This window comes from Hyposmocoma kahamanoa, unplaced genomic scaffold (assembly GCF_003589595.1).
Source record: "Hyposmocoma kahamanoa isolate Upper Pololo Valley unplaced genomic scaffold, ASM358959v1 78, whole genome shotgun sequence".
Classification (NCBI taxonomy): domain Eukaryota; kingdom Metazoa; phylum Arthropoda; class Insecta; order Lepidoptera; family Cosmopterigidae; genus Hyposmocoma; species Hyposmocoma kahamanoa.
The window spans coordinates 10,328,586-10,350,771 of NW_020653945.1; the positions used below are offsets into that span (position 1 = coordinate 10,328,586).

Below are 22,186 nucleotides of genomic sequence, written 5' to 3' on the forward strand. Positions count from 1 at the left end.
TAAGACAAGAACTAATAAATATGATGTACATTGTAAAGCTTATTTTCTCACCGCCTTTTAATACCATCTCTTTCGGCATGCCTTTTAGGAAAGCTGCATATTTATTCATAATAACTGGTTTATTTGAAGCAGCTACCGCTTGTGCCTCTCTGACACTGACTTGGGAAAGGGTGATAAGCACTTGCCAATGGGGGTCTGGTACGCCCCAGTTGTTAAAAACTATACGAGCTATTAAAATCTGTAACAAAATTAATAATGATTTACACAGTATAGAAATTTTGGTTATTATGCAAAACTGAGAACTTTCGGATTCCACTCAACCCTTACCTTTGTCTCCACATCCAATGCAACAGACCGTCCTTTAACGAGAATATGTAGGCATAGTTCTTCCACCAATCCTGAAATGAATTCCGTGGACAAACGGTATATCGTTTGCGGAATTTCTCCTCAGACATGTTAAATGTGATCGTCTTTCTATGCTTTTCTTTTATTTAAAGCCCGTTCTTAGGCCACATCCACCTCATAAACACTTTCCAAAACATTTAAGTAACCGTGGAACATCTTTTATATACGATAAACGTAGTGAAAAGTTACTCTCCATTAACTGCCACACAAACCTTGACCTTGCAAAGGTTAATCTATTCCCCCAAGGTTACATGTGAGGTTAAAATGTCAAAATATTTAGCGCGATACCAATTTGCAACATTTTAGGTTTTGGTTTTACGTTTGACAATTAGCGCGATACCAAATGTGCGTTACGTGTCACACGTCTAAGTTTTGGCTTAGGTTTTTGTTTTGACAGTTAGCGCGATACGAAATGTACACAACGTGTCAGATTGGCGAGGTTGGAGGTTTTGGTTAAACCTTTGACAATTAGCGCGATTGGCCCCCTGTTCTATTATACCTACCGATTTTCAAAAAAACGACATGTTTTCAAGTGAATGCTACGCTACCGCTACCAAACTGTCTAACTGAACTATTTACTATTGATCATGTAAACGCTACTTTACTCATTCAATTAAATTATTTTCACTCCTATTTCATTCCTATCGAAATCAATCCATTCATTCTCCGTCTAGATTTCCGTCTGTGTGTGATTCATGATGATATAAATTTCATTTTAAGCGATGATTTTATAACACTTTCTACACCATTAGTGCAGTATGGGTGATATTTTTTAATTAGGTTCCGTGCAAAAATATTTGAAGCCCTCCGAAACGACAGGAAAGAAGGTAAGTCGAAAATCGTAGATGTGCAAGTCAATCTGTTTTATTAGGACATTGTAATTTTTCTAACTTTCTATGTTTTTAGGATGGAGAACAGTTTAAGCCGTAGTGGTAGTCGTTCAAGCTCAGTCTGTGAGCTCGAAAAAGATTTCAGTGATATCGATATAATGAAAACTAGGCCAAATCGTCGCGCTGTAATGCTTCGAACACCACCTGCACGGAAGGCAAAACGAATCAGATTTTTTCGAAATGGTGATAAATTTTATTCAGGAGTAGTAATCCCAGTCTTGCCAGAACGTTACAGGTTGGTAGCTACAACGCTTGTAATAGATATGCTTTCAAAAGGTGATGTACTTATTAAAGAATTTAGCAACTTTCACTTTCATTCAAAAGTATGCCTATTTTTATTTATTTGTGTCGTCAATAAAGTTACTGGTACGTCGCGCATAACACAATGAACAATTGCTTGATTGTTGTTCATTACGGTTTTTTTGTTGGGCTACTTTTGCGTAATAACTTGCATAAAAATCAACAGAATGTGCCACTAATTACACTTCGTAAATTTAATGAAATTGTTTGAACTAGTGTTTTTATTTTAGGTCTTTTGATAGCTTAACAGCGGATTTGACAAGGGTGCTTGTTGATAATGTTACTCTGCCAAGTGGAGTTAGAACCATTTACTCTCTTGAGGGTAGAAAAGTGAGTTTATTCATATGACAACTTGTATAAACCAGCTTTTAATTTTACTGCAGCATTCTATCTTATCTTGCTAAGTGCCAAAACTACATTCCGCGAGAGTAGTGCTCATAACAGGCCATAGCCTTTTATGACCCTTTTGAGAAGGCTTGTGTCTGTTATTGGGTAGTAAGGTTTTATATATATCATGATCATTTTAGTTTACTAATTCATTAACAATGAACATTCATTCATTAACAAAAATTTGGAATTACAAACTGCTTTTTATTTAAAACCTTTCTAGACAGGTATTTGATCATTGCAAAATTGATTAGAGTACAAAAATTCTTCATACCTTGGTTTGCAAATTCGAGACATGTTTTTTAAAATTATATGTACAATTGTGTATTTGCAGATATAGATAGTATAGTGTCACTTCATCGTCAATAAAATAATTTTATTTCTATAGATAGGGAAATTAGATGATTTAGAAGATGGTCAATCATATGTATGCAGTGGTTTTGGAGAGCCATTCAAACGACTTGACTATGAAGCAAGTGCACAGACACCACAGTCTTTTAGACTCAGTGGCCCAGAGTCCTTTGGTGACAGTGCTAGCCCATCTCCAGCTAGAGCCAATAACAGACTGTCCCGGTATTTACAGGTACTTTATTTTCTTATAAAACAAGTAGTTTTTATTCTTTTACAATGTCAGCATGGCATCAGTCCAAAAAAGTAATAAAATTTAAACTTTAGGCAATACTAATTTAAATCAGCTGTTATATGTTTTGTAGTTATTTGTGTTTCGAAAGTTGAAACTACTGCTTCTATGCCTGATTGTGTTAACTTATAAAATTATTATGTGTTGAAGAACTAAAGTATGGTCTTAATCCTCTAAGAAATGTATCTTATCTGATATGTCATGAGTTCTCAGAAGCATATAGTAGGGAGGCTTGAAGAAAACAAAGCTAGAGGAAAACCGAGAGAAAGTTACTTAGATCAGATAAGGGAAAAAGTAATGTCATGTCCAATGATCAAAAAAAGGTGTTCCATGTATATAGATATATGTATAGATATAGCTACAAGGAACGACAGAGTTGTTAAAACCACCAAATATTAATTGTTTACTGTTTCGAATTCCGGATTTCCGGAAATGGATTTACTGCATCGTAGGACAAAACTATTGACCTAGAAAGTCGAAGTTGGATTTTAAAGTAATCTAATGGTGTCTTGTAAAAAATGCAGTAGATAAACTGACCTTTTACCAAAACAGAGAATAAAAAGTAAAGAGAATGGTCACTCTCCGCCCCTAGCTTTAGATACCGCATATTGACGGAACGGCGACATTTGCTAGTAGAACTTTGGAGAAAAAAAATTAAATTTTTTTTTAACTTTATTTATTTAATACGTATTTTATTTAAATTCAAAAACACAGTATAACAGATGTTCAAAAATTCTAACCATTAGCTGAAATGTCGTATTTTAAAAGGAAAATGTTCACACTAAATTATTTTAATACTTATTATTAAAAAAACTTGTGAATGCTTAAACAAGACGAAAATGTGGCATTTTCGACGGCCTTACCCATGTACGGCTATTTATCTTCATAAATAGAATAAGGAGAGGAGTTTTTGTCATCCAGAATTCGAAAAAAGTAATTAATTAATACTTGGTGGTTTTAACAATTCTTATGTCGCTCCTTCTAGCTATAAGCATACGTGTATCTATATGTGTGGAACACTTTTTTCCGACCATTGGTCATGTCACATCAGGAAATCAAAGTTGAAGTTTTTTTTGTATCCTAAAAGAATACCTATGAATATTTTTCATTACAAATAAAATTCCTTTTAATAAATAGTTGCTTACTTAAATAATATTGCAGACAAATGGTAGTGCCACTACTGGTAACGGGACACCGCGCGTCAGCCCCGCTGGCGACAACGTGGTTCGACCACGGATAGTTACTATTATTAGGAATGGAGTTAAACCACGCAAGGTATATTAAACTTAGTTTACAACTGTACTAAACTTTGATTGTTAACAAATATTTGTAATGCATTAAACTGAGAAACTCCTTAATGGTGCAGTGGCCCATGGTGAGATGTACCCCATAGTTCTTTAATTTCTGCCATAACTTGATGATAAGACTCTTGGTCCAATGTGGCACACAAACAAACACAAAGATTAAAAATAAACTTTCAAGAGCCACTTTCTTACTGTACAATGAAGAACTTTTTCGATAATGATCTAATCAAATAAGAAACGTTGTTGCAAGAACTACATAATGTAGTAATGACTTATTTAGTAAACCGTAATAATGATGATCTATAAAGTATTTTATTTAAAAAAATTGATAGTGATTTCAAAATTAAATATAATAGAAAATCCATCTCACATTAATCATATTTTAAGATCGTTCAATCTTAAGTACATTTCGCATATCGCGTGAAAGGTGCTTTTAACATAGTCGAAATAACAAAATGCTATTGATGAAACACGACTCTTCTCCGCTCCACTTGAGTAGATAATAGGCCTTCTATGTTACAGCAAAATAGTCGCTAGAGCAGCGAGACGACGCAATAAGCATAATCGTCTATTATGAAACATCCTTATTTCAACAAACACAAAAAGAAATTCGTAAGCTGATTGATGAGTTAACCCTGGTCTCACAAAAAACCAAACCAGTGTTCTAATCCAGTCAGATCGAATTTGTATCAATAATAAGACCAAAACTGTTTATAGTGGAGTATTGGAGTATTTTCCCAAGAAATATATTTATTTTCATGGTAGTAAAAACATCATGATATTCAATAAAATAAACACCTTCATTTTTCTCTTACGCGACATTAATGTTTTATGTCCCTTTGTAGAAGAATTCAAATCGTAAATATTTATTTTACTCCATAGGTCTGCAGACTATTACTAAACAAACGCAATAGTCCAACGCTAGAGCACGCGTTAGCCGCAATTACGGATTGTGTCAAACTGGACACAGGCTGTGTCCGTAAAGTTTTCACACAATCTGGCACCCCTGTCACTGCCTTGAATCAATTTTTTGAGGATGAGGACGTTTTTTTTGCTTATGGGAATGAAAGGTAATTAATAATGTTAACAATTCATTTATTTGTGAGAACACAGGTTATACACAAATTGACATGTATGAAATAAGTATAGTTTCACTACTATTATTGTCTGCCCAAACGTTAGGCTCCCAATTAATGAAAGTATATTTATTATACATTCACTCATATGAACTTCAACGGACTAAACCTGGTGTAACATGTTTTTTTTTAATTATATAAAATGGGCGTGCACATATGCAATAAATAAATCAGTCAAATTTAAATTCGTTAATATTTATATGAGTTAGTTTTAATGATAATAAATTGTAAAATGTAAATAGAAGTCAAATTAATAACAGTAATGTTTATAACGTGACGTAACAATAATTTGAGTGACCTAGTATATTTTATTTCTGAGACGCAAATGTTCAAATGTCGTGCAATGAATTTTTCCGCGTCTACCTCACACGCCTCAAAGCCTACGCAACCATGATACCATTTCGCCTTAAGGCTGTTTAGTAAATTACTTTCTAAATTATATCTTCACAAAGAACACGAGTTGTTATTTTGGGAAAAATATAAATCTAAAGATTTGTTATGTAAAATAAATTTAAAACGCCTAAACGCAAATCCCTATTTGAATATTGTTATTCTCGAGTCATTTGAATAATTTGTTCATTTCAGGGTAAATCAAGAAGACTTCGAGTTGGAATTTGAAGAAAGTAAAGCTGTGTTACAATGTAGGAAAACGCCAATTACTAGAAATTCAAGGTATGTACCATACGTGGTCAGTTCATACTCGTTAATAAATAATTGCTTACGTCATAAAATCGTAACGCTATTTTAACGTAATTGGTATGAATGACTGAAAAGAGTAAGCTCTTTTTAAAGTCACATACGAATCTAAGTTCCTGAATGTTAATGTTACATATCGTATACAGAACGGGTCCAAAGCCTCGAATGCCAGTGAAAGCCGGTGGGGGCAAAGCACGGGCCAGCAACGAGGCCGGAGGTGGACCCGCATGGGATGCCGCAGACAATGACGCTGCACCTATACTCCCGCAACCACTACGGCTCAAGTACGGCGTTGGGAAGATAATAGGTAAGTTTTTCAATGGAACTTGTTGAGAATCATTTTCTAACTCTTCAAAGACGGTCCACAACCCAAATTGGGCCACGGTTGTGGACCATCTTTTAAATTCCCTCCACTACAACAAATCACAACACAGAACATGACGTACTGTATTCGACATGTAGTTATTTATTGGGATATGTAATTATATTTTTCCATTAAAATTATACGTTATGTCCTAACAATACAGAGGTTTATTGCGTATAAGGCACGTCAGTCACGTCCAGAAATCATAGCGTTAATATTTGTGAACAAAAATAATTTAGTCAACAGCCCTTTTTGCTTCTGCAGATACACAAGTCTCACGTCGGTAATATAGCCCTTATGCCAGAATCAGTGATGCAGAGATGCTTATGTCTGTTATATCAGCAATTATAAAAAAACAGACCTGAAAAATTCGTGGAATTATTATATTTGCCAAGTTTTATTGCAAACGGTTACCGGAAAGTACGCGAAGCCGGATTCATCCCCTAGTTTGATTTACCCTTAGACTCGCATTAGTGCATCCGGATCACAATGTGGTCGGCGTCTGACGCCTCACTGCGCTGAAATAACGGGCGTCGATGCGCGAAGCCTCTCTACTGCAACCAAGAGTCGACGCGCGGCTCCATATATGCATAACACAAATTTGTACCTTAATAATGGGAAAATAGAGATGAATATGCTATATGCGAAAAACAGGACGCGTCGCGACGCTTAGACTCTGCGCCAGTGTGAATTGAGCCTTACAGGTGGAATATTTTCTTGAAATATAAATGGGACCCGTACTGAGATACCCTCTTTCCAACATAAAAAAAATCATCAAAATCGGTTCACAAATGCCGTAAGAGTAATCGCGTAACATAGACCCAAAAAATATACAGTCGAATTTAGAACCTCGTCCTTTTTTGAACTCTGTTAACAAAGTAAAAGCTTTCTTAGGTTTTCGAGATTGCCACACATTGGAAATGCAACACTTTTTCTACTGATTTAAATCACGTATACTTGTTTTTTTTTTTCAATCTTTTGTGACTGTAATCATGAGACCAGTACAAAGCCCGCAACTGTTTTTTATTTAAATAAATTATTATAATAAAAAATATGCTTAATCTAAATCCGGAAAAAAATTCTATCATTTTCCAAATTCAAATCTGTGTGTTATAGCTATTTATTTAGTTTCTTAATTTTTTTGTTCTCACTGTTCATTTTGAATTCTGTTTTGTGTCGGTTCTTTTTTCCTTTATTATTTCATATACTTGTGTCTGTTTATCTCCACAAGTAGTATTTAGTTTTGTGAAATCTCCACGCCGCTTAGTCAAAATAACGAGGCATCATTGTTAACTGAATCACAGCTCTTTTCCACTCCATTTTACTAGACAATGGACCTAAGTCCACTACGCTCCACCGGACTGGCACTTAAGTGTTTAGTAACCGTGTACTTTAAATGAAAACTTTCAAATCGTGTGTTGTTCAATTTGGTAAATAAATTGCATCATCCTATATTAGTTCCTCGAGGCCTCATGCCAACTGATAGTACTTCCTTCCTACTCCTACGTAGTTAGCACAATTCGACTCACTCATTAATTTGTTATAATATTGAGACTTATAGTGACCAACATATAAAGGAAGTCATTAATATTATTGCAGTCGCAGTTTTCTCTTTACAAAATTAAATAGGAAATGAAACTATTTTTTTTTTCGGTCTAAATTGCGCATTTTTGTTTTTTCACGCAAATCAACCTTAACCAACCTTTCGGGTTCTTTATAGGTATCTCTCTCTTATCTAGGTCTCATGGTCACGGCTTATATGACATGATGGTGGAACCTAGATAAGAGAGAGATAAATTTGCTTCTTTGTCACTAAATCTAAATACAACTAAAACCAATGTAAAGAATGCTACGATAATATTAAAATAAACCATAAAAACGACCCAATTAAAATAGCTTGTAAAGAGCCCGAAACAATAGTTAAAAAAAGCAAATTAGGTTAATTAAAGTTTCATTCCCAATGAATAGCATTTGCCAAAACTTAGGAACACGATAAATACAATAAGTTAATAACTTTAAGTTTGTTTTAAATATGTAGGTGAGAGGTAAACACAACACTTATAGTGTAAAAGATAACACTTGCACGTAAATAATATGATTGCATGCAAGCTAACTTGACTATGATGCCCCAAATAAATTCATAAGGCCTTTTTTCTTCTCATTACACGTCTATGGCTGTAATGAATGGAAAAAAGGCCAGAGGGTTTTATTTGAGGTGATGAAAAACATTGTATTTTTCACGGGCTGTATGGGAATAACGAAACTCGACTCCGAAAGCCCTCAGTCTTCGACTTCGGGCTTCTAGTCGAGCTTTGTTCGTAAATCCTTATTTACCGCCCTGAATACACAATTACTATAAGTGTCAAATAGTATATTTTACTACAGAGCGTTTCAAAGAGAATGCTTCATTCTTTTCATTCTTAATAAGGCATATATAATCAATGTTAAGGTGCAATAAAAAACAAACGACGATATGACTTAATGTTTCCTACCATTGCGTGATTTTTAGCATTCTAAAGCAATGTTTGTAAAAACGTGTAAATCCAAAATATGGACTTAAGATCCTTTACCTGTTATAAACTTTTTTTTTTACCCGGGGGAATCTGCTTACAGATATCCCGGCCATGCGGAGACAGGGCCGGGATTATATGGGACTGGGCTGAATCCTGAAGGGGAGCAGCCCGGTCACACTAAACCCCCGGGGTGCTCCTCTCTTCGCCGTTGCGTGACGGGCCGTGACATCGCTGTAGCGTTTCATGGCCCGTCGGCGGTCATCCGTTACCGGATCCTCCGATGTTCTGGTGGGGGAGGGACAAGGTGTTACACGTAACGGCCGGAGCAGCCGTGTCCGGTGAGGAGTTGCGTGAGGTAGTAGAAGATGACTCTATGTCTACGTTCGACCCATTGCTTCAGCAAGAGAATGACAGCCACCAGCTCTCTGGTTGTAGGGTCCGCCAGGCGCGCTTCCCATTTCTGAAGGATGATTATCTGCGCCCCCTCTCTCCACGAGATGATGATGCGTGGAGGTGGATCTTCTCCATCTACCTGTCGTAAACCTAACCTAACCTATTCATGACAAATTGGAAATAATTTATCATGATCATGTTATTACCACTATTTCTCACTAAAACGAAAAAAGTAAGAAGAAGTAGAGTCAAAACACTTGGGTTGTGACTTACTTGCAACTATGCGACTTACTTGCTAGGTGGCGGACCACGGATATGATCATGATCATAGTTCGAAAATGTAAAATAAAACTTTGTTACAGGTGACGGTAATTTTGCTGTTGTCCGGATATGTAAAGACAAAAATACCGGAAAGGAATACGCCCTTAAGGTTATAGACAAGGCGAAATGCAAAGGAATTGAGCACTACGTAGAAGCAGAGGTAATATAGCGGCTGCTATTAAACAGCTAGATAATTATATAAGTTTATAATTACAGTAATTTTTTTTTGACGTTTTCATCTACAAAAAAAAAATATGTTATTACTGACGTAGAAAGAGGAAATAAGCATTACATGACAAATAGATTAATGTTCATATAACGTAAACAAACCACTTCATATATTCTACGTATTATCATTTCGTTATCAGGTACGCGTTATGAGAAAGCTTTGTCACCCACGTATCGTCTCGCTAATCGAAGAACAAGATAGTCCTGAGTGGTTGTATTTAGTTATGGAACTTGTTAGTGGTATGTATAATGGATGGACCATATTGACAGCATGCTTCAGTACTGGGCCGTACTAGACCTATGTTTTATATGAGGTATCGTGAGCACACTTGATGCTGAAGCGTGTTAACAAGTGGGACCCAACTCTATGTAAACTCCCTTTTGTATTATAGCTATACTTCGCGTTTTTAGAATCATAACTGTGAACAAAGAACCAGTGATCGTGAACCTTTTCTTCAGATAACACAGTACAGTAAGAGAACACGTCGTGAGAATGAATGACAAATGACATTTATTGCAAATGACTCGAAAAATGTTATTATTTTAAATTATGTTATTATTTTATAAAAAAAGTTTCCGTTTAATGAAATTTTTAATAGTCTTTGAAATATATTTAGTATCTAAAGATAGTAAATTTTCATTTCATCTTTAGTGACTACGCGTCAAAAAACGTAATAATAAATTAGATAAAGGTAGTAAATATGTTTGAGAATTTTGTTTCGCGGTATTTATTAAATGTGTCTTATAAAAAACTGAAAATTTCTAAAAACAGCCAAAATAAAAAAAGTATATCGAGAGCGATGGTAACCTAGTAGAGGAACGGTTGCTTCTCTTGAGAGGTTGACGACCTTAATTTCGAAATCCGTTCATTTACGAGATTTTAGTAGCGATACAAATACTTCTCGCTAAAACAATGAAAATAAAAACGCGATAAAATTTGCATGTCGAAACGTGTGAAGTCCCCAACCCGCATTGGGCCAGCGTGGCGGATTATGAACTAAACCCTCTTCTTAGACGAGTCCGTGCCCGCCAGTGTGACGTTGATCTTGTAAAAGGTTTTTGTTGTGCCGCCAAATTTAGATTAATAATTATTGTATAATTTTTAGTACAAATAATAAATAAAATAAGAAATCTCTCTCGCTCGCCCCTATAATGGATAGCCGTCAAATGGCGCGAAAATGAAACTATGCACTAACACATAACATATTGTATAAATTTTTTTAAATTAATGCAACATGTTAGGTAGGCTCGTCATGGACCCTCGGCATTGACATGACCGGCATCACACGGACTCCTTAGGGGTCCATGAACCACAGGCTAAGAAACCCTGGTTCAAAGTAATATTGTAGAAAACAAAAGAATGTGGGTTACACCACTATTGCGCTGATGGCCTCATTATGGTTAATTAGTGTAGTTGAATTAAATTATCATGTTTTTTCAATCTGTCTGCACAAAGTTTTGTTACTCGCCAATTATTTTTTTTAATGTAAACATACTTATAAATATATGAAAAATATGAACCAAAACCTTCATAATTTTTTGTTTATCACTCGTCTTGTAAACTTTGTAGCTTGACTTTTACGCTTTTTCATCCTTGAAGTATCGATATTTTAGCTGATGAGCTAAAAATCTGTATACTATAATCATAATAAATATTTATGAAATATACATATATGGAAACGTATAAAATATCAAAAAATTATAACACTGTCCCCAGACAAATAGTTTGACTGCAATATCAAATGGGCCTAGCTATTACAAAAATTAGAAACTTAATAATATTCAGCTCACAATTCAAACTTCAGTTTTTTAGATCCAAAATAATAATTTCATTTCCTATATGTAACAATCCCATTACATATTAAGTTGTGAATTCCTTTTTCATCATCATACTTATAAAGCCTTTCTAAAGGTTGCTCATATATATATATAAATATATTAATATAACACCAATTGCATGGTTTTAACATAAAAATCAACAAACTATACTCTGTGTTGTTCAGAAATCGAAATAGGCAAAATATACCTAAACGGCAAGTACATCGAGTGGCTAATACCTCCCTCTAAACCGGAGACCTTTTCATCGGACATAGTGCTAACCACTGGGCCACGGCAGTCGTCAAAAGAGAACACTGAGTCGAAAAGGCAATATAATAGGTGATGATTCGCCCACAATTTCCCGCAAAATTAAATCCAAATTCCATGTTGATACCGCCAAATTTATTTTTTGGTAATTTCATGTTATTTTTATAAACATCCATATTTATTTACTAATATTATGCTCCCCGTACCGCATTTTGTTAAAAAAAATGAATAAACAAAAAACTAAATTCGAAAACAAAAAAAAACAAATTTTGTGAAAAAAAATTAAGAAACAAAAAATAAAATAAAAACAAAACAGTTTCAAAAATTAAGTTAGCGTAGTGTTCATTGGACGTATCTTTTATAGTTACGATACGTCCAATGATGTAAAAGAAAGATAGTTAGAAATAAAATAAAAAAATGTTTTTATATTTCTAGGTGGCGATTTGTTTGATAGTATCGCGGCCGCTTCCAAATTCTCTGAGCCTCAAGCGCGTTTGCTAATCGGCCACCTAACATCAGCTATTGCATATCTACACTCACTTTCTATAGTGCATCGTGACATCAAACCCGAAAACTTATTGGTAAGAACTAACAAAATCATTTTCATGGATATAATCGAGTTTATTATTCAATTCACGGATGCACCAAAGAAGCATTTTCGATTCTGTCAATTAAAACTAGAAATTGTAAGTTATCTTTTGATTTTTTTTTATCAATTGAAATGTAAACTCTATTATTACATTAAAACACATCATTTAAGCTTGTATCAACATGTCTAATATAATAAACTTTATCATGCCTTTTTAAGCCTTGTTCCGTTTGTACCGAAAATCAGACGTCTAATTTCGAAGTTTCCCTTTGTTTCTACCATCAGGTCTCTGCTTTTTCTAAGCGTTAATTTAGTATTACGATTTAAGCTATGGGTGGCGCAGTATCAAAATAACTCTTGCTTGACCGGACCGTGTAGTAGCCCGTCGGGAAACTGGTAACGGCAGAGACTATTCTGTATTATTTTGCCTGTGTCAACTAATTAAAAAATACGTCATACTTAGGGGCTTATTCTTTACATGAGAACTTTTTGTTTTTGTGAATTTATTTTTATTAACAGACTTCAGAAAATGAGAAGGTTCTCTATTAGACACTATTTATTTTTGTGTATGTTACACGATTACTTCGCTATTTATGAACACGTTTCGGAGATTCTTTTTTTGTTGGAAAAGGAATGTAATGTTCCTCAGTAATAGTTCCATTCAAATTTGATGAAAATATGCCGTCTCTAAGGGTGGAAAATTAGGGGATGAATCAGATTTATTGGATTTTACCCTCTTTCTGTTAACCGACTTCGATAAAACTTGTCAAATAGATGTGACTCCACGAACTTTAGAGTTCTGTTTTTTTTTTTAAAAGTTATAATTACTTCCTATTTAAACAGCGCCTTGGGCAGCACAAGCTTTGTATAAAATGTAGTTAAGGATTATTAAAAGCCGTACTACAAATGTTATTCGTAAAATGAAAGTACGGAGTAGGCTGTTAGACTTCTTGTTAATTTTATAGACACTGTGTTCGTGCTATGCGGGGCAATCACCGATAAATGTGGTTTCAGATCCGTTTACTATTAAACGAATTTTGTACTTGTGTGCTCTGTAACTACATAATAAGGTCTTGTTTATCTCCAAATAGAAGCATTACAAGTAGCATAAAAATGTGTTTAAACAACTAAATGAAATTTATTTCAAAGAGTTGCGTGTCTTGTAGTTTCTGCAACAATTGTAGGGCTTGATTTTAACATTCGACGATTCGACGCGAACAATACCTGACAAACTGTATTTCTGCAGGTGGAAGTGGGTCTAGATGGGACTATTCGTGGGCTAAAGCTGGCTGACTTCGGCCTGGCGGTGGAAGTGTGGCGGCCGTTGCATGCGGTCTGTGGTACTCCCACTTACGTCGCGCCTGAGATTCTGCTGGAAACAGGATATGGCCTCAAGGTATATAATGTTTATGGTGAAAGCTTGTAATGTATTTGAATATAATATTATCAAGTGCTATTGTGAATTAATGCATAATTAACATAATTTTCAATGCCATTATCGAGGTAATTGAGTCTGAATTTTGAATTATTTTGAACAATTTGAATACTTAAGTTATATACATATATTTTAACTATCTCTGTGGCCGAACGGTTACCATGCCGGACTGCCACGCTGAAGTCCCAGGTTCGATGCCCGGGTCAGGAGAAATATTTGTATGGCCTACATTTATTTCTCTCGTGATTTTTGGTGTAATTTGTGGTTGTCTATGTGTGTGTTGATGGCACCCGCGACACAGGGTTTCCCTAGTGCGGGGCTATGTTGAGTTTGTGCGTTATTACTATTATTCTATTTAGAATAAAGACGAAAAATAATTGGTGTCCGGTCAGACTACCAATTATTTTTTAGGGAATCACTACACTTATTAACGCAGAATCACATTAAGCTGGTCAGAAAAAGCTTTATGTCCTTGAACGTAAAAGCGAAAAAGACGTTGTGGGTTTCGCATCTATTCGTACGAACGCGACTCGACACAGATCGGCAACGAATCTGCTACCTGCGAATTTCCGATCGCGTCCGTACACATGCCGATGACGGCGAATCTTGGTTTAGAAAGAAGTGGCGCTACGGCACGCAAATGGCCGCGTCAACGGCGAATCGACTTAATGTGATAGGTGTGGTTAAACACGATCTTATCAAAACGATTCCACGTTAATAAGTTTGGTGACTCCCTTGAGGAAAGCTCCTAGGTTTCCCGATTTTTGTCTGGGAAAAAGGAAAATCCAAATTAAGAAGTAATACTACACTATTACTTGTATGTGTTTTGCGTATAGTAAGCTTATGTGTATGGAAATTTTTAAGTGACATCAAAGTTCGTGGAATTACATCTATTTGCCAAGTTTTATTGCAATCGGTTACCGGGAAAGTGCGCGAAACCCTACCCTCTTTCCAACAGAAAAAGAACCATCAAAATTGGTTCACAAATCCGGAGCAATAGCGTAACACACGTACAAAAAAAAAACAATCGAATTAAGAACCTTCCTTTTTTGAAATCGGTTAAATACTTATTTAACACAATTCTATTCAGGAGGTGTTTTACTAGCTATGTAAATAATTAATTTTCCTTAAGTTTGTAAGTTACGACTTGCGAACGTCTGTCCTTGGGATATAAGATCTCAAGTATCTTTTACTTATGATTCCACTGGCACTTCCTTCGTACCATAACAAAGCATTACTGTTTTGTGATAGAAATAGAGTGGCGCCTATCAGCCGAGTTAAAGATAGACAGAGAACCAAGACTAGACTAAAGTAACGTTTATTTCAGATCGACGTATGGGCAGCGGGTGTAATTTTATACATCCTCCTTTGTGGGTTTCCTCCGTTCTCATCGCCTGATGGCGACCAAGAGAAGTTGTTCGACGCCATTCTGTCCGCACGGCTGGAGTTCCCTGCACCGCACTGGGAACGAGTATCGGCCGGAGCCATTGACTTAGTAGCCAATATGTTGCGTCCACAGCCAGAGCTGCGCTTTGCCGCCGAGGACGTACTTGATCATGCTTGGATGGCGGTAAGTACACGGCATACTGTGTTTTAAAGTGCACAATTTATACAATAAAGCAGTATTACAGATTGCTGCTATTTTGAACTAAGCATGCAGCGACAAGCAGAGCATGCGAAACTTTATCGTTTATAAAGCATCCATCTTCTTATGGCAAATAAAATATATACTGGATAATTTATTCAGGATAAAGTTTCACTTGCTCTGCTCATCGCAGTATGCTTAGTTAAAAATCGTAATATTCTGCTATATTGCGTTGCGTCTATACTGTGATATGCTTTTTTTATGATACTAAGTATCGGGACGACCAAGTCGTGCGCCTGGTGGTAAGCTACAAGCCTGTCAGTAGCAGTGCCACTCATATTTTTAAATCGCAAATATCGAAGGGGCACTGCCACCGTAGTAAGATAAAAGAAGTATGGTAACTCCGTACAAAGAAACAGCGCGACTTGTATGTGTGCCCAACTGCCGCGCTCTGTGTACAGACAACCAGTGTTCGCAACGAAAGTGTATTGTGAGTATTAGTCTTGTAATACTATGCTGCCACTACGCCCGTCACCCTGAGACATAAGTTAACAAGTCCCATGTGCCTGTAATTTCACCCTTACCCTTCAAAACCGAAACACAGTAATGCTGCCATTACTGCTTGGCGGCAGAAATAGATTAAAGTGGCAGTACTTCCTTGGACGAACTCTTTCACAAGGAGCTTTATTGCTACTAAATGAATAAACTATAACGTTATGAATCTGATCTAATTTTCTTTTTTTTTAACTTCCTCGCAATTGTGATGAATAACATTTGAATATCCCTGTTTGTTATTGACCTAACTGTAAGTACGCACTTGTGACACAATGTACCATTTACGTCAAGATTGTAATTACGTTCATTCGCATGAGATATGTGTGGATTTACCTCTTATTAGACGCGTGTGGTCATTAAAGTGTAAATGAGATATCAAGGCAAAAAGCAGTCTTGTCTCCAATAACCTACAAATATTACTGCTAGAATATGACTCTTGTAGGGTATCAAAAAACGTGTGTGGGAATTTTTCCTTTTGCTCACACAAAATATTAGCGTGAAAAGTTGCATATTTTTTGCAAAGTGGATAAAGAAAGTTGTCTAGTGTTGTAGATAGAGCAACGCCATGAAATTTTAAAAGTATTTTTCTAGCATCCTGTATTTGTATACGACATTGAAACCCTATCAATTCCACCTATGAATAGAAACCGCAAAACCGATCCAACCACGTATCCTCAATATCCAACTTAGCAACGTGACACATACAAACATTTCAAACCACTGTGCAAGTATTTCACAAGTATATAATTTAAATTCGCCTCTATACTATACTTACTATGAAAGTGGTCCAAAGTGTAAAGGTCAGCTTGCTGTTAAATGTACGATTATTTAAACGCTGACTTACTAGATTTTAATGTCGTGTTACTAGCTAGTTTAGTCGTATTTTGTCCAAAGGAAAATCGGTCTCATTTTTAATTTCTGTTAGTCAGTGTTAGTCTTTATTGCCAATCAGTCTGTGGACGCGACACAGTGGCTCAACGAAGTTTGTGTCGTTTTAACTCGTACAAAATTATATTGTATTGTGATTAGATTGTATTTTATTTTATTGTAATAATGTTTTTCCTACCATGATATTCATCTTTTTTTTGTGAAAAAAGTTCCACTAGTTTGTTATTATTATTCATACAAAGATCGAACAAACACGAAGCAAAATTCCTTCGATCTGACTAAACTCGAACCAGCGTCTGTTGCCTCAACGTGACTGCTGCATTGTGAATGTGTATTATGAATTTGCCATCTCAATCTTGTTTTCCAGGACGACTATGACGAGAGCAAAGACTTCCAGACATGGTACGACGAGGACTCGTCATAGCTGAGCGACGATCGCAGCACACCCGCCGCGCCCTCATGACGACGTGTCACACGACCAGTCTCTACAACTAGCGACAAACGATAGTGATACTGTGCGACTAACGTCACTAACTACTGCCAAACAAATATAGTTAAATTGCTCCGTCATTTGTTCAAATTGTTCCGTCATTTGTTCAATTAGCATAAAAGCAAATTTGTGACAGCTGTATGCAAAGGCACCTTATGACGTTACCGACTTAGATTTTTTTTAACGGGATACAAGTTTTGTATTAGGTAAATTGTGTATAATTTCGCGCCACGGATTGACATGTGATTTTAATAATGGTGACTATACTTTTTCTTCTCGGTCATGGCGGTTACGTGGTTGGTTATAAAGCGAAAGGCAGTCCAGTGAAATGGACCGTCAAAAGTTAGAATTTTTTCCACGATAAACAGATAATTAAAAAATAGAAACAGGTGTCTAAACAGTTATAAAGTCATAGGAGGTTAGGGCTGTCTTTAGTAATTTAATCTGCTATTCTATCACACAAGTATTTTCTTTGTGCACCTAAACTTTTGCACCATATAATTGTGTATAAAGTACATTCCAAAAGTGCATAAGGTACCTTTACTTGCGTGTTGACACAACTCATTGTCCATTATTTGTTGAACGAATGTATCGCATGAGGACCTGAAAGAACAAATGGCACGGTAAAACTTCCTAAGGTTCGTAATTATGTAGACATGCAATCTGTCTTCTATACAAGGTCCTAATTTATTGGCCGACATACTTTTAAGTCTACGAAATGAAACCAAACAACTTTTGAAAGACCCCTTTGAATTTGCAAAAATAACAGCTGTTTTATACATTTGTGTCGAATAGGTATTAATATCTTAGTAAAAGGTGCTTGCTTTCATGTATTGAAAATGCACTTACAATGATGTCAGCAAATAAGGACGTATAGCTTCCGATCCTTTAAGAGCAATGTTATATTTTCCAACACGTTTCAGTACCGATTTTATACTTTAATCAAATTTAGTATTGGACGGTGTTCAGTGAATGAATACAAACCGTTGCTAATGCAATTCTTAACAAGACACACTTCTATAGATAAGGTGCTGGAATATGCTGATAAATGTTGCATAAGCCTTTGAAAGTAATTTGTTAATTATAAACAGCGTTCATACACGCAAGATATATGGTATTTAGGTACACTTATCGTAAAAAGACACTGGTCCAGATTTGACCGACAGCTTTTACCCTGCGCGTAAAGTGCTGCCACCTGTATTTGGCATTTGATCATGCGTTAACACCAATACCAAAGTTATTCCTTAATTTATTTTTTATCTATAGACACTTTTGTATTGTTTATTTATTATGTAATAAAAGTATTATGCGTAAATTGTTTCTATCATCTGAGGTAACTTAGAATTGTTTATAGTACATTGTTCGAAAATTCTTTGCGCCCAATGTAGCTAATTTCATAATTCCGGTCAGATAGTGCAAGGTGCATTTACTCACTGCTGAACAAATTTTTAACTTATATAACATGTAATACAAGTTGTATTAAAAAGGTGTGACTATATTCCTTCTATAATTTTTTCCGCTAATTTAGAATAATTATTTTATTAAAATTGTTGTAAGCATTATCACCAGCTAAAATTGGGTCTTATTTGTAAATGTTATAAATGTACCTTTATAAATGTTGTTAATGCGTAACCTTTTAATTAACCCAACGAGATTAAATGTTTCTGCTTTCGTACTGAAATAAGAAGAAAACTGACTGATGGTAGGTCTTGTAATTGAACTGATTTAAAAACAATGGCATCATCTCAGAGAGAAATTTGTGACAATTAGTGTACCAATATAATAGTAGATAGTAAAAGTTGGTCTTGAAATTAATAATGTATAACATTTTATAAATTCTTATCAAGGCCAATTCTACATCCACAACAATTCAAAGTTACCTTTGTTAAATGGTTTGTTATCAATTATAATAAATAAATCTGAATTAAGTGCTTTGGAAAAAAGTATTTACATACAATTTACAGCATGTACATAAATTGGTTAAATCAATTTCGATTTCCGTATCTAATAATATGAAATGCTTTTGTTTGTTTTTGTGATCCAATATTTAGTTTTTAAAAAATCTAAACATTTTTCCGCACCGTCGACCATTTACGATCTCTTGTTTTTTTTTTAATTTTGTTGTCCAATCAATTAAAAGATTGTAGTAAGTTAAAATTGTATAGGTAATATTTATGAAAGAAGAAATTATTTTATTTTACGATAATAATGATGTAATATACGAGTAATATAATGTTATTTAATTATTTGAATGAATTAATATTTACTATACGAGTATAATGCAGATCATCGCGCTTTTTAGTTTGATACGATTTATGCAAATGGGCTTCTTTAGTAGACTGGTATTGTACTCAAAAACGCGTCCCTACTGGAAGCATTCACTTGAAATTCACACATTTGTTAGTTGCATCGCACCAATAAAACAAATGCTTGTCGCGGCTATTCGAAATGACAATCTTTGACGCTCAAGAGACGAGTTTTCATGATGGATCGACTTTACACTACAGGTGAATACTCCCGGTAGTAGCACGCCTTATATCGAGTGGGTAATATAGCCTTAGCTCTCATATCATGTCATATCTTGATAGAAACATATAGAATAACAAATTTACACACAACAGTGCTGGAAAATACTTAGTAACCCCACAAGGATTTATGCTCTTAAGGTAATTCTCGATCCATTGGAATCTACTCTCGTTCTCGTTCGACATTCCGTCCGAAACATCTAATGAAAAATTAGCCTTACTTAGCCAAATCAAAAGAAAATGTCCAGTATGAAGCTTCATTCGCATCATACGTATTTTAATTTGGTCGAGTATTACTTATTTCACAATAAATGTTGCGGATGGATGTCGGAGGAGTACGGGAGTAAACTCCCAGGTACGACTTAAAGTGAGTTCAGACTATTTGACCTAGCGTTAAATGCGAAATTTAATTGTAGAAACTTTTTAAAGTGAATGTTACATCCCAGTGTTTAAATTTAATAAAACAGTAAGTCGCACATCGCCTGAATATTCACTAACAAATGTTTATGAATATTTGCATAACGGTGAAAACGTTCCTACAAAAGATGTAATATATCAATAGGTCAAAACGACAACACTAACCCCATCAAAATAGGGTCCAAAGTAGCTTGGCAAACTTACCCCTTTTTAGAACACGTTCCCTAGGATGCTTGTGTGTGGTTTTGTATTCATAAAGGTGCATTTAGTGATAGTTCTTCATCATGTGACGTGCACTGAAAAGCACTGAATATAATATAGTGCCAAAATCTCACCTTAGAAAAATTGTTAACGGTCTATCATCATAAAGCTATGTTCCTTGGATACCCCTTATCGCTAACATTAATTGTAGAATTTTAGTGTTAAAACTATTTAGCACACCACACTTAATGATGAACAAACCAAATTTAAATTTCTTCTCAAAAGTGACAAGATTCAACTGAATAAATGTAATAAATTAATAAAACTTCAAGTTTCACGTTATAATGAGTGTGCAATTTTGGAGATTGCACTTATGAATTTGGTGCTATAATTTTGTCACCTCTTTTGAGAAGAATTTTAAATAATAATTAAATATATCAAAACATTCCTCTTTATAAAAAATACTGCATTTTGTAACTGCAATACAGTCAATAATTCCATGAAATGTATCTACAACATAAGTACATTATAAAAAATTGTAATAAAGGTAAAATTTAAAATTTATTCTCGCGGTTTTAGTACTTTAAAAACAAATGCTTCTCGTTAAGGTATGTCCAAAAATTTTTATTTCGTGTTTCTAGTTTACCTTTGTGTTGTATATAATTATATTATTTAAACCTATCTTATAATTTATAACAACGTATATACCAATGCCCATGTATATATGTATGTACTACAATTTGCTCAGTTTTTAAAAATATTACCCTTTTTAATCCAAGATATTGAAAATTATTAGTAAAAACCTAAAGCAATAGAATTAGACCCATTTCTACACCAAGATTTTCATGTATGTATCTGAATACATAATGGTTATTTACTATGTTGGATTTTATTACAAAAACCTAGTATTTCATAGAGCTGACGTCGTCGGGGAGAGTGCAAAGCCACGTACGAGTATCATCCTCATAACTTCAAACCGGCTTAACGACTAAATCTAGTTTTCTCGACGACTAGAACCAACTAAATCACGACTTTTTTAGTGTAATCGGATCTAAGCTAAGTGCTGTGGTTTTCGAGATTGAGAAAGGGTGCTGCTGAAAAGACTTATTCCAGTGTGGACAGTAAAACACCCTAATCACTTTTGAACGGCGGACCGAATCTGGTTTTTTGCGACTTAAATTAAATTTGAAAAACTTAACCATGGTTACGCTTTAATAAGGCACGGGTTATTAGCATATTTTCGCGACAACTGTATGTATTTGTTCAAACTATTCCGTATCCGCAGCTGGTATAAATAATAAAAGTTTTAAACCATATCCAGTAAGGCTCAATTTACGTTGCTGGAGAAACCAGATACAATACGGTATTAGTAGGGCTAGCACGACAGGGCGCGACTAGCGCGAGATGTCTTTTCGAGAATAGACTCTATTCAATAGAGTATCTCGTGCTTTATGTCGCTCTCGCACAAGTCGCGCTTTGTCGTGCTAGCCCTACTGCAGTGAGACAGCAGCGTTAGAATTCTCCGGAAGACGCACGACCTATTTTTTGTTCATGTATACAATGGACCTGTCTATATTTTGTATTGCGTCACACATTTGACATAAAGTTCAATAGGGTGCTTTCAATAGGGCGCCCATTAAGGATAAACCACACTTGACTACGCGATATCGGCTTTCAGGTGATCATGTTTTAACTACACTTGTCGCATAAGCCGATTCGCCGGTAACGCAGACGTACGGGTGTCGACGCGCCAATTGTTTCTAAACTAGGATCAGCCGTCGCGTCGTCGTCATACGTAGTACGGACGTGATCAGAAATTCGCAATAAGTAGACCGTATA

At 35.3% G+C, this 22,186-nt stretch overlaps 1 protein-coding gene across 1 annotated transcript; it reads left to right on the plus strand.

The window, feature by feature from the left end:
* The first annotated feature begins 1,147 nt into the window (after positions 1–1,147).
* Positions 1,148–20,919, plus strand: LOC113232999 (serine/threonine-protein kinase GA29083). The gene is made up of 14 exons (XM_026467928.1): positions 1,148–1,232; positions 1,312–1,530; positions 1,826–1,925; positions 2,371–2,565; positions 3,784–3,897; positions 4,809–4,996; positions 5,648–5,734; positions 5,905–6,065; positions 9,391–9,509; positions 9,718–9,817; positions 12,098–12,243; positions 13,498–13,647; positions 15,014–15,256; positions 17,082–20,919. Exons 2-14 carry the CDS (start codon positions 1,313–1,315, stop codon positions 17,136–17,138), a joined length of 1,878 nt encoding a protein of 625 aa, XP_026323713.1. The 5' UTR covers positions 1,148–1,232; position 1,312; the 3' UTR covers positions 17,139–20,919.
* Positions 20,920–22,186: the final 1,267 nt, after the last annotated feature.

Excerpts from the sequence above, each read along its gene's own strand:
- LOC113232999 (XM_026467928.1), top strand. The coding sequence starts at position 1,313 with ATGGAGAACAGTTTAAGCCGTAGTGGTAGTCGTTCAAGCTCAGTCTGT. Across the intron at positions 4,997-5,647 it reads TTTGCTTATGGGAATGAAAG|GGTAAATCAAGAAGACTTCG; the intron begins GTAATTAATAAT and ends TGTTCATTTCAG. Across the intron at positions 13,648-15,013 it reads AAACAGGATATGGCCTCAAG|ATCGACGTATGGGCAGCGGG; the intron begins GTATATAATGTT and ends CGTTTATTTCAG.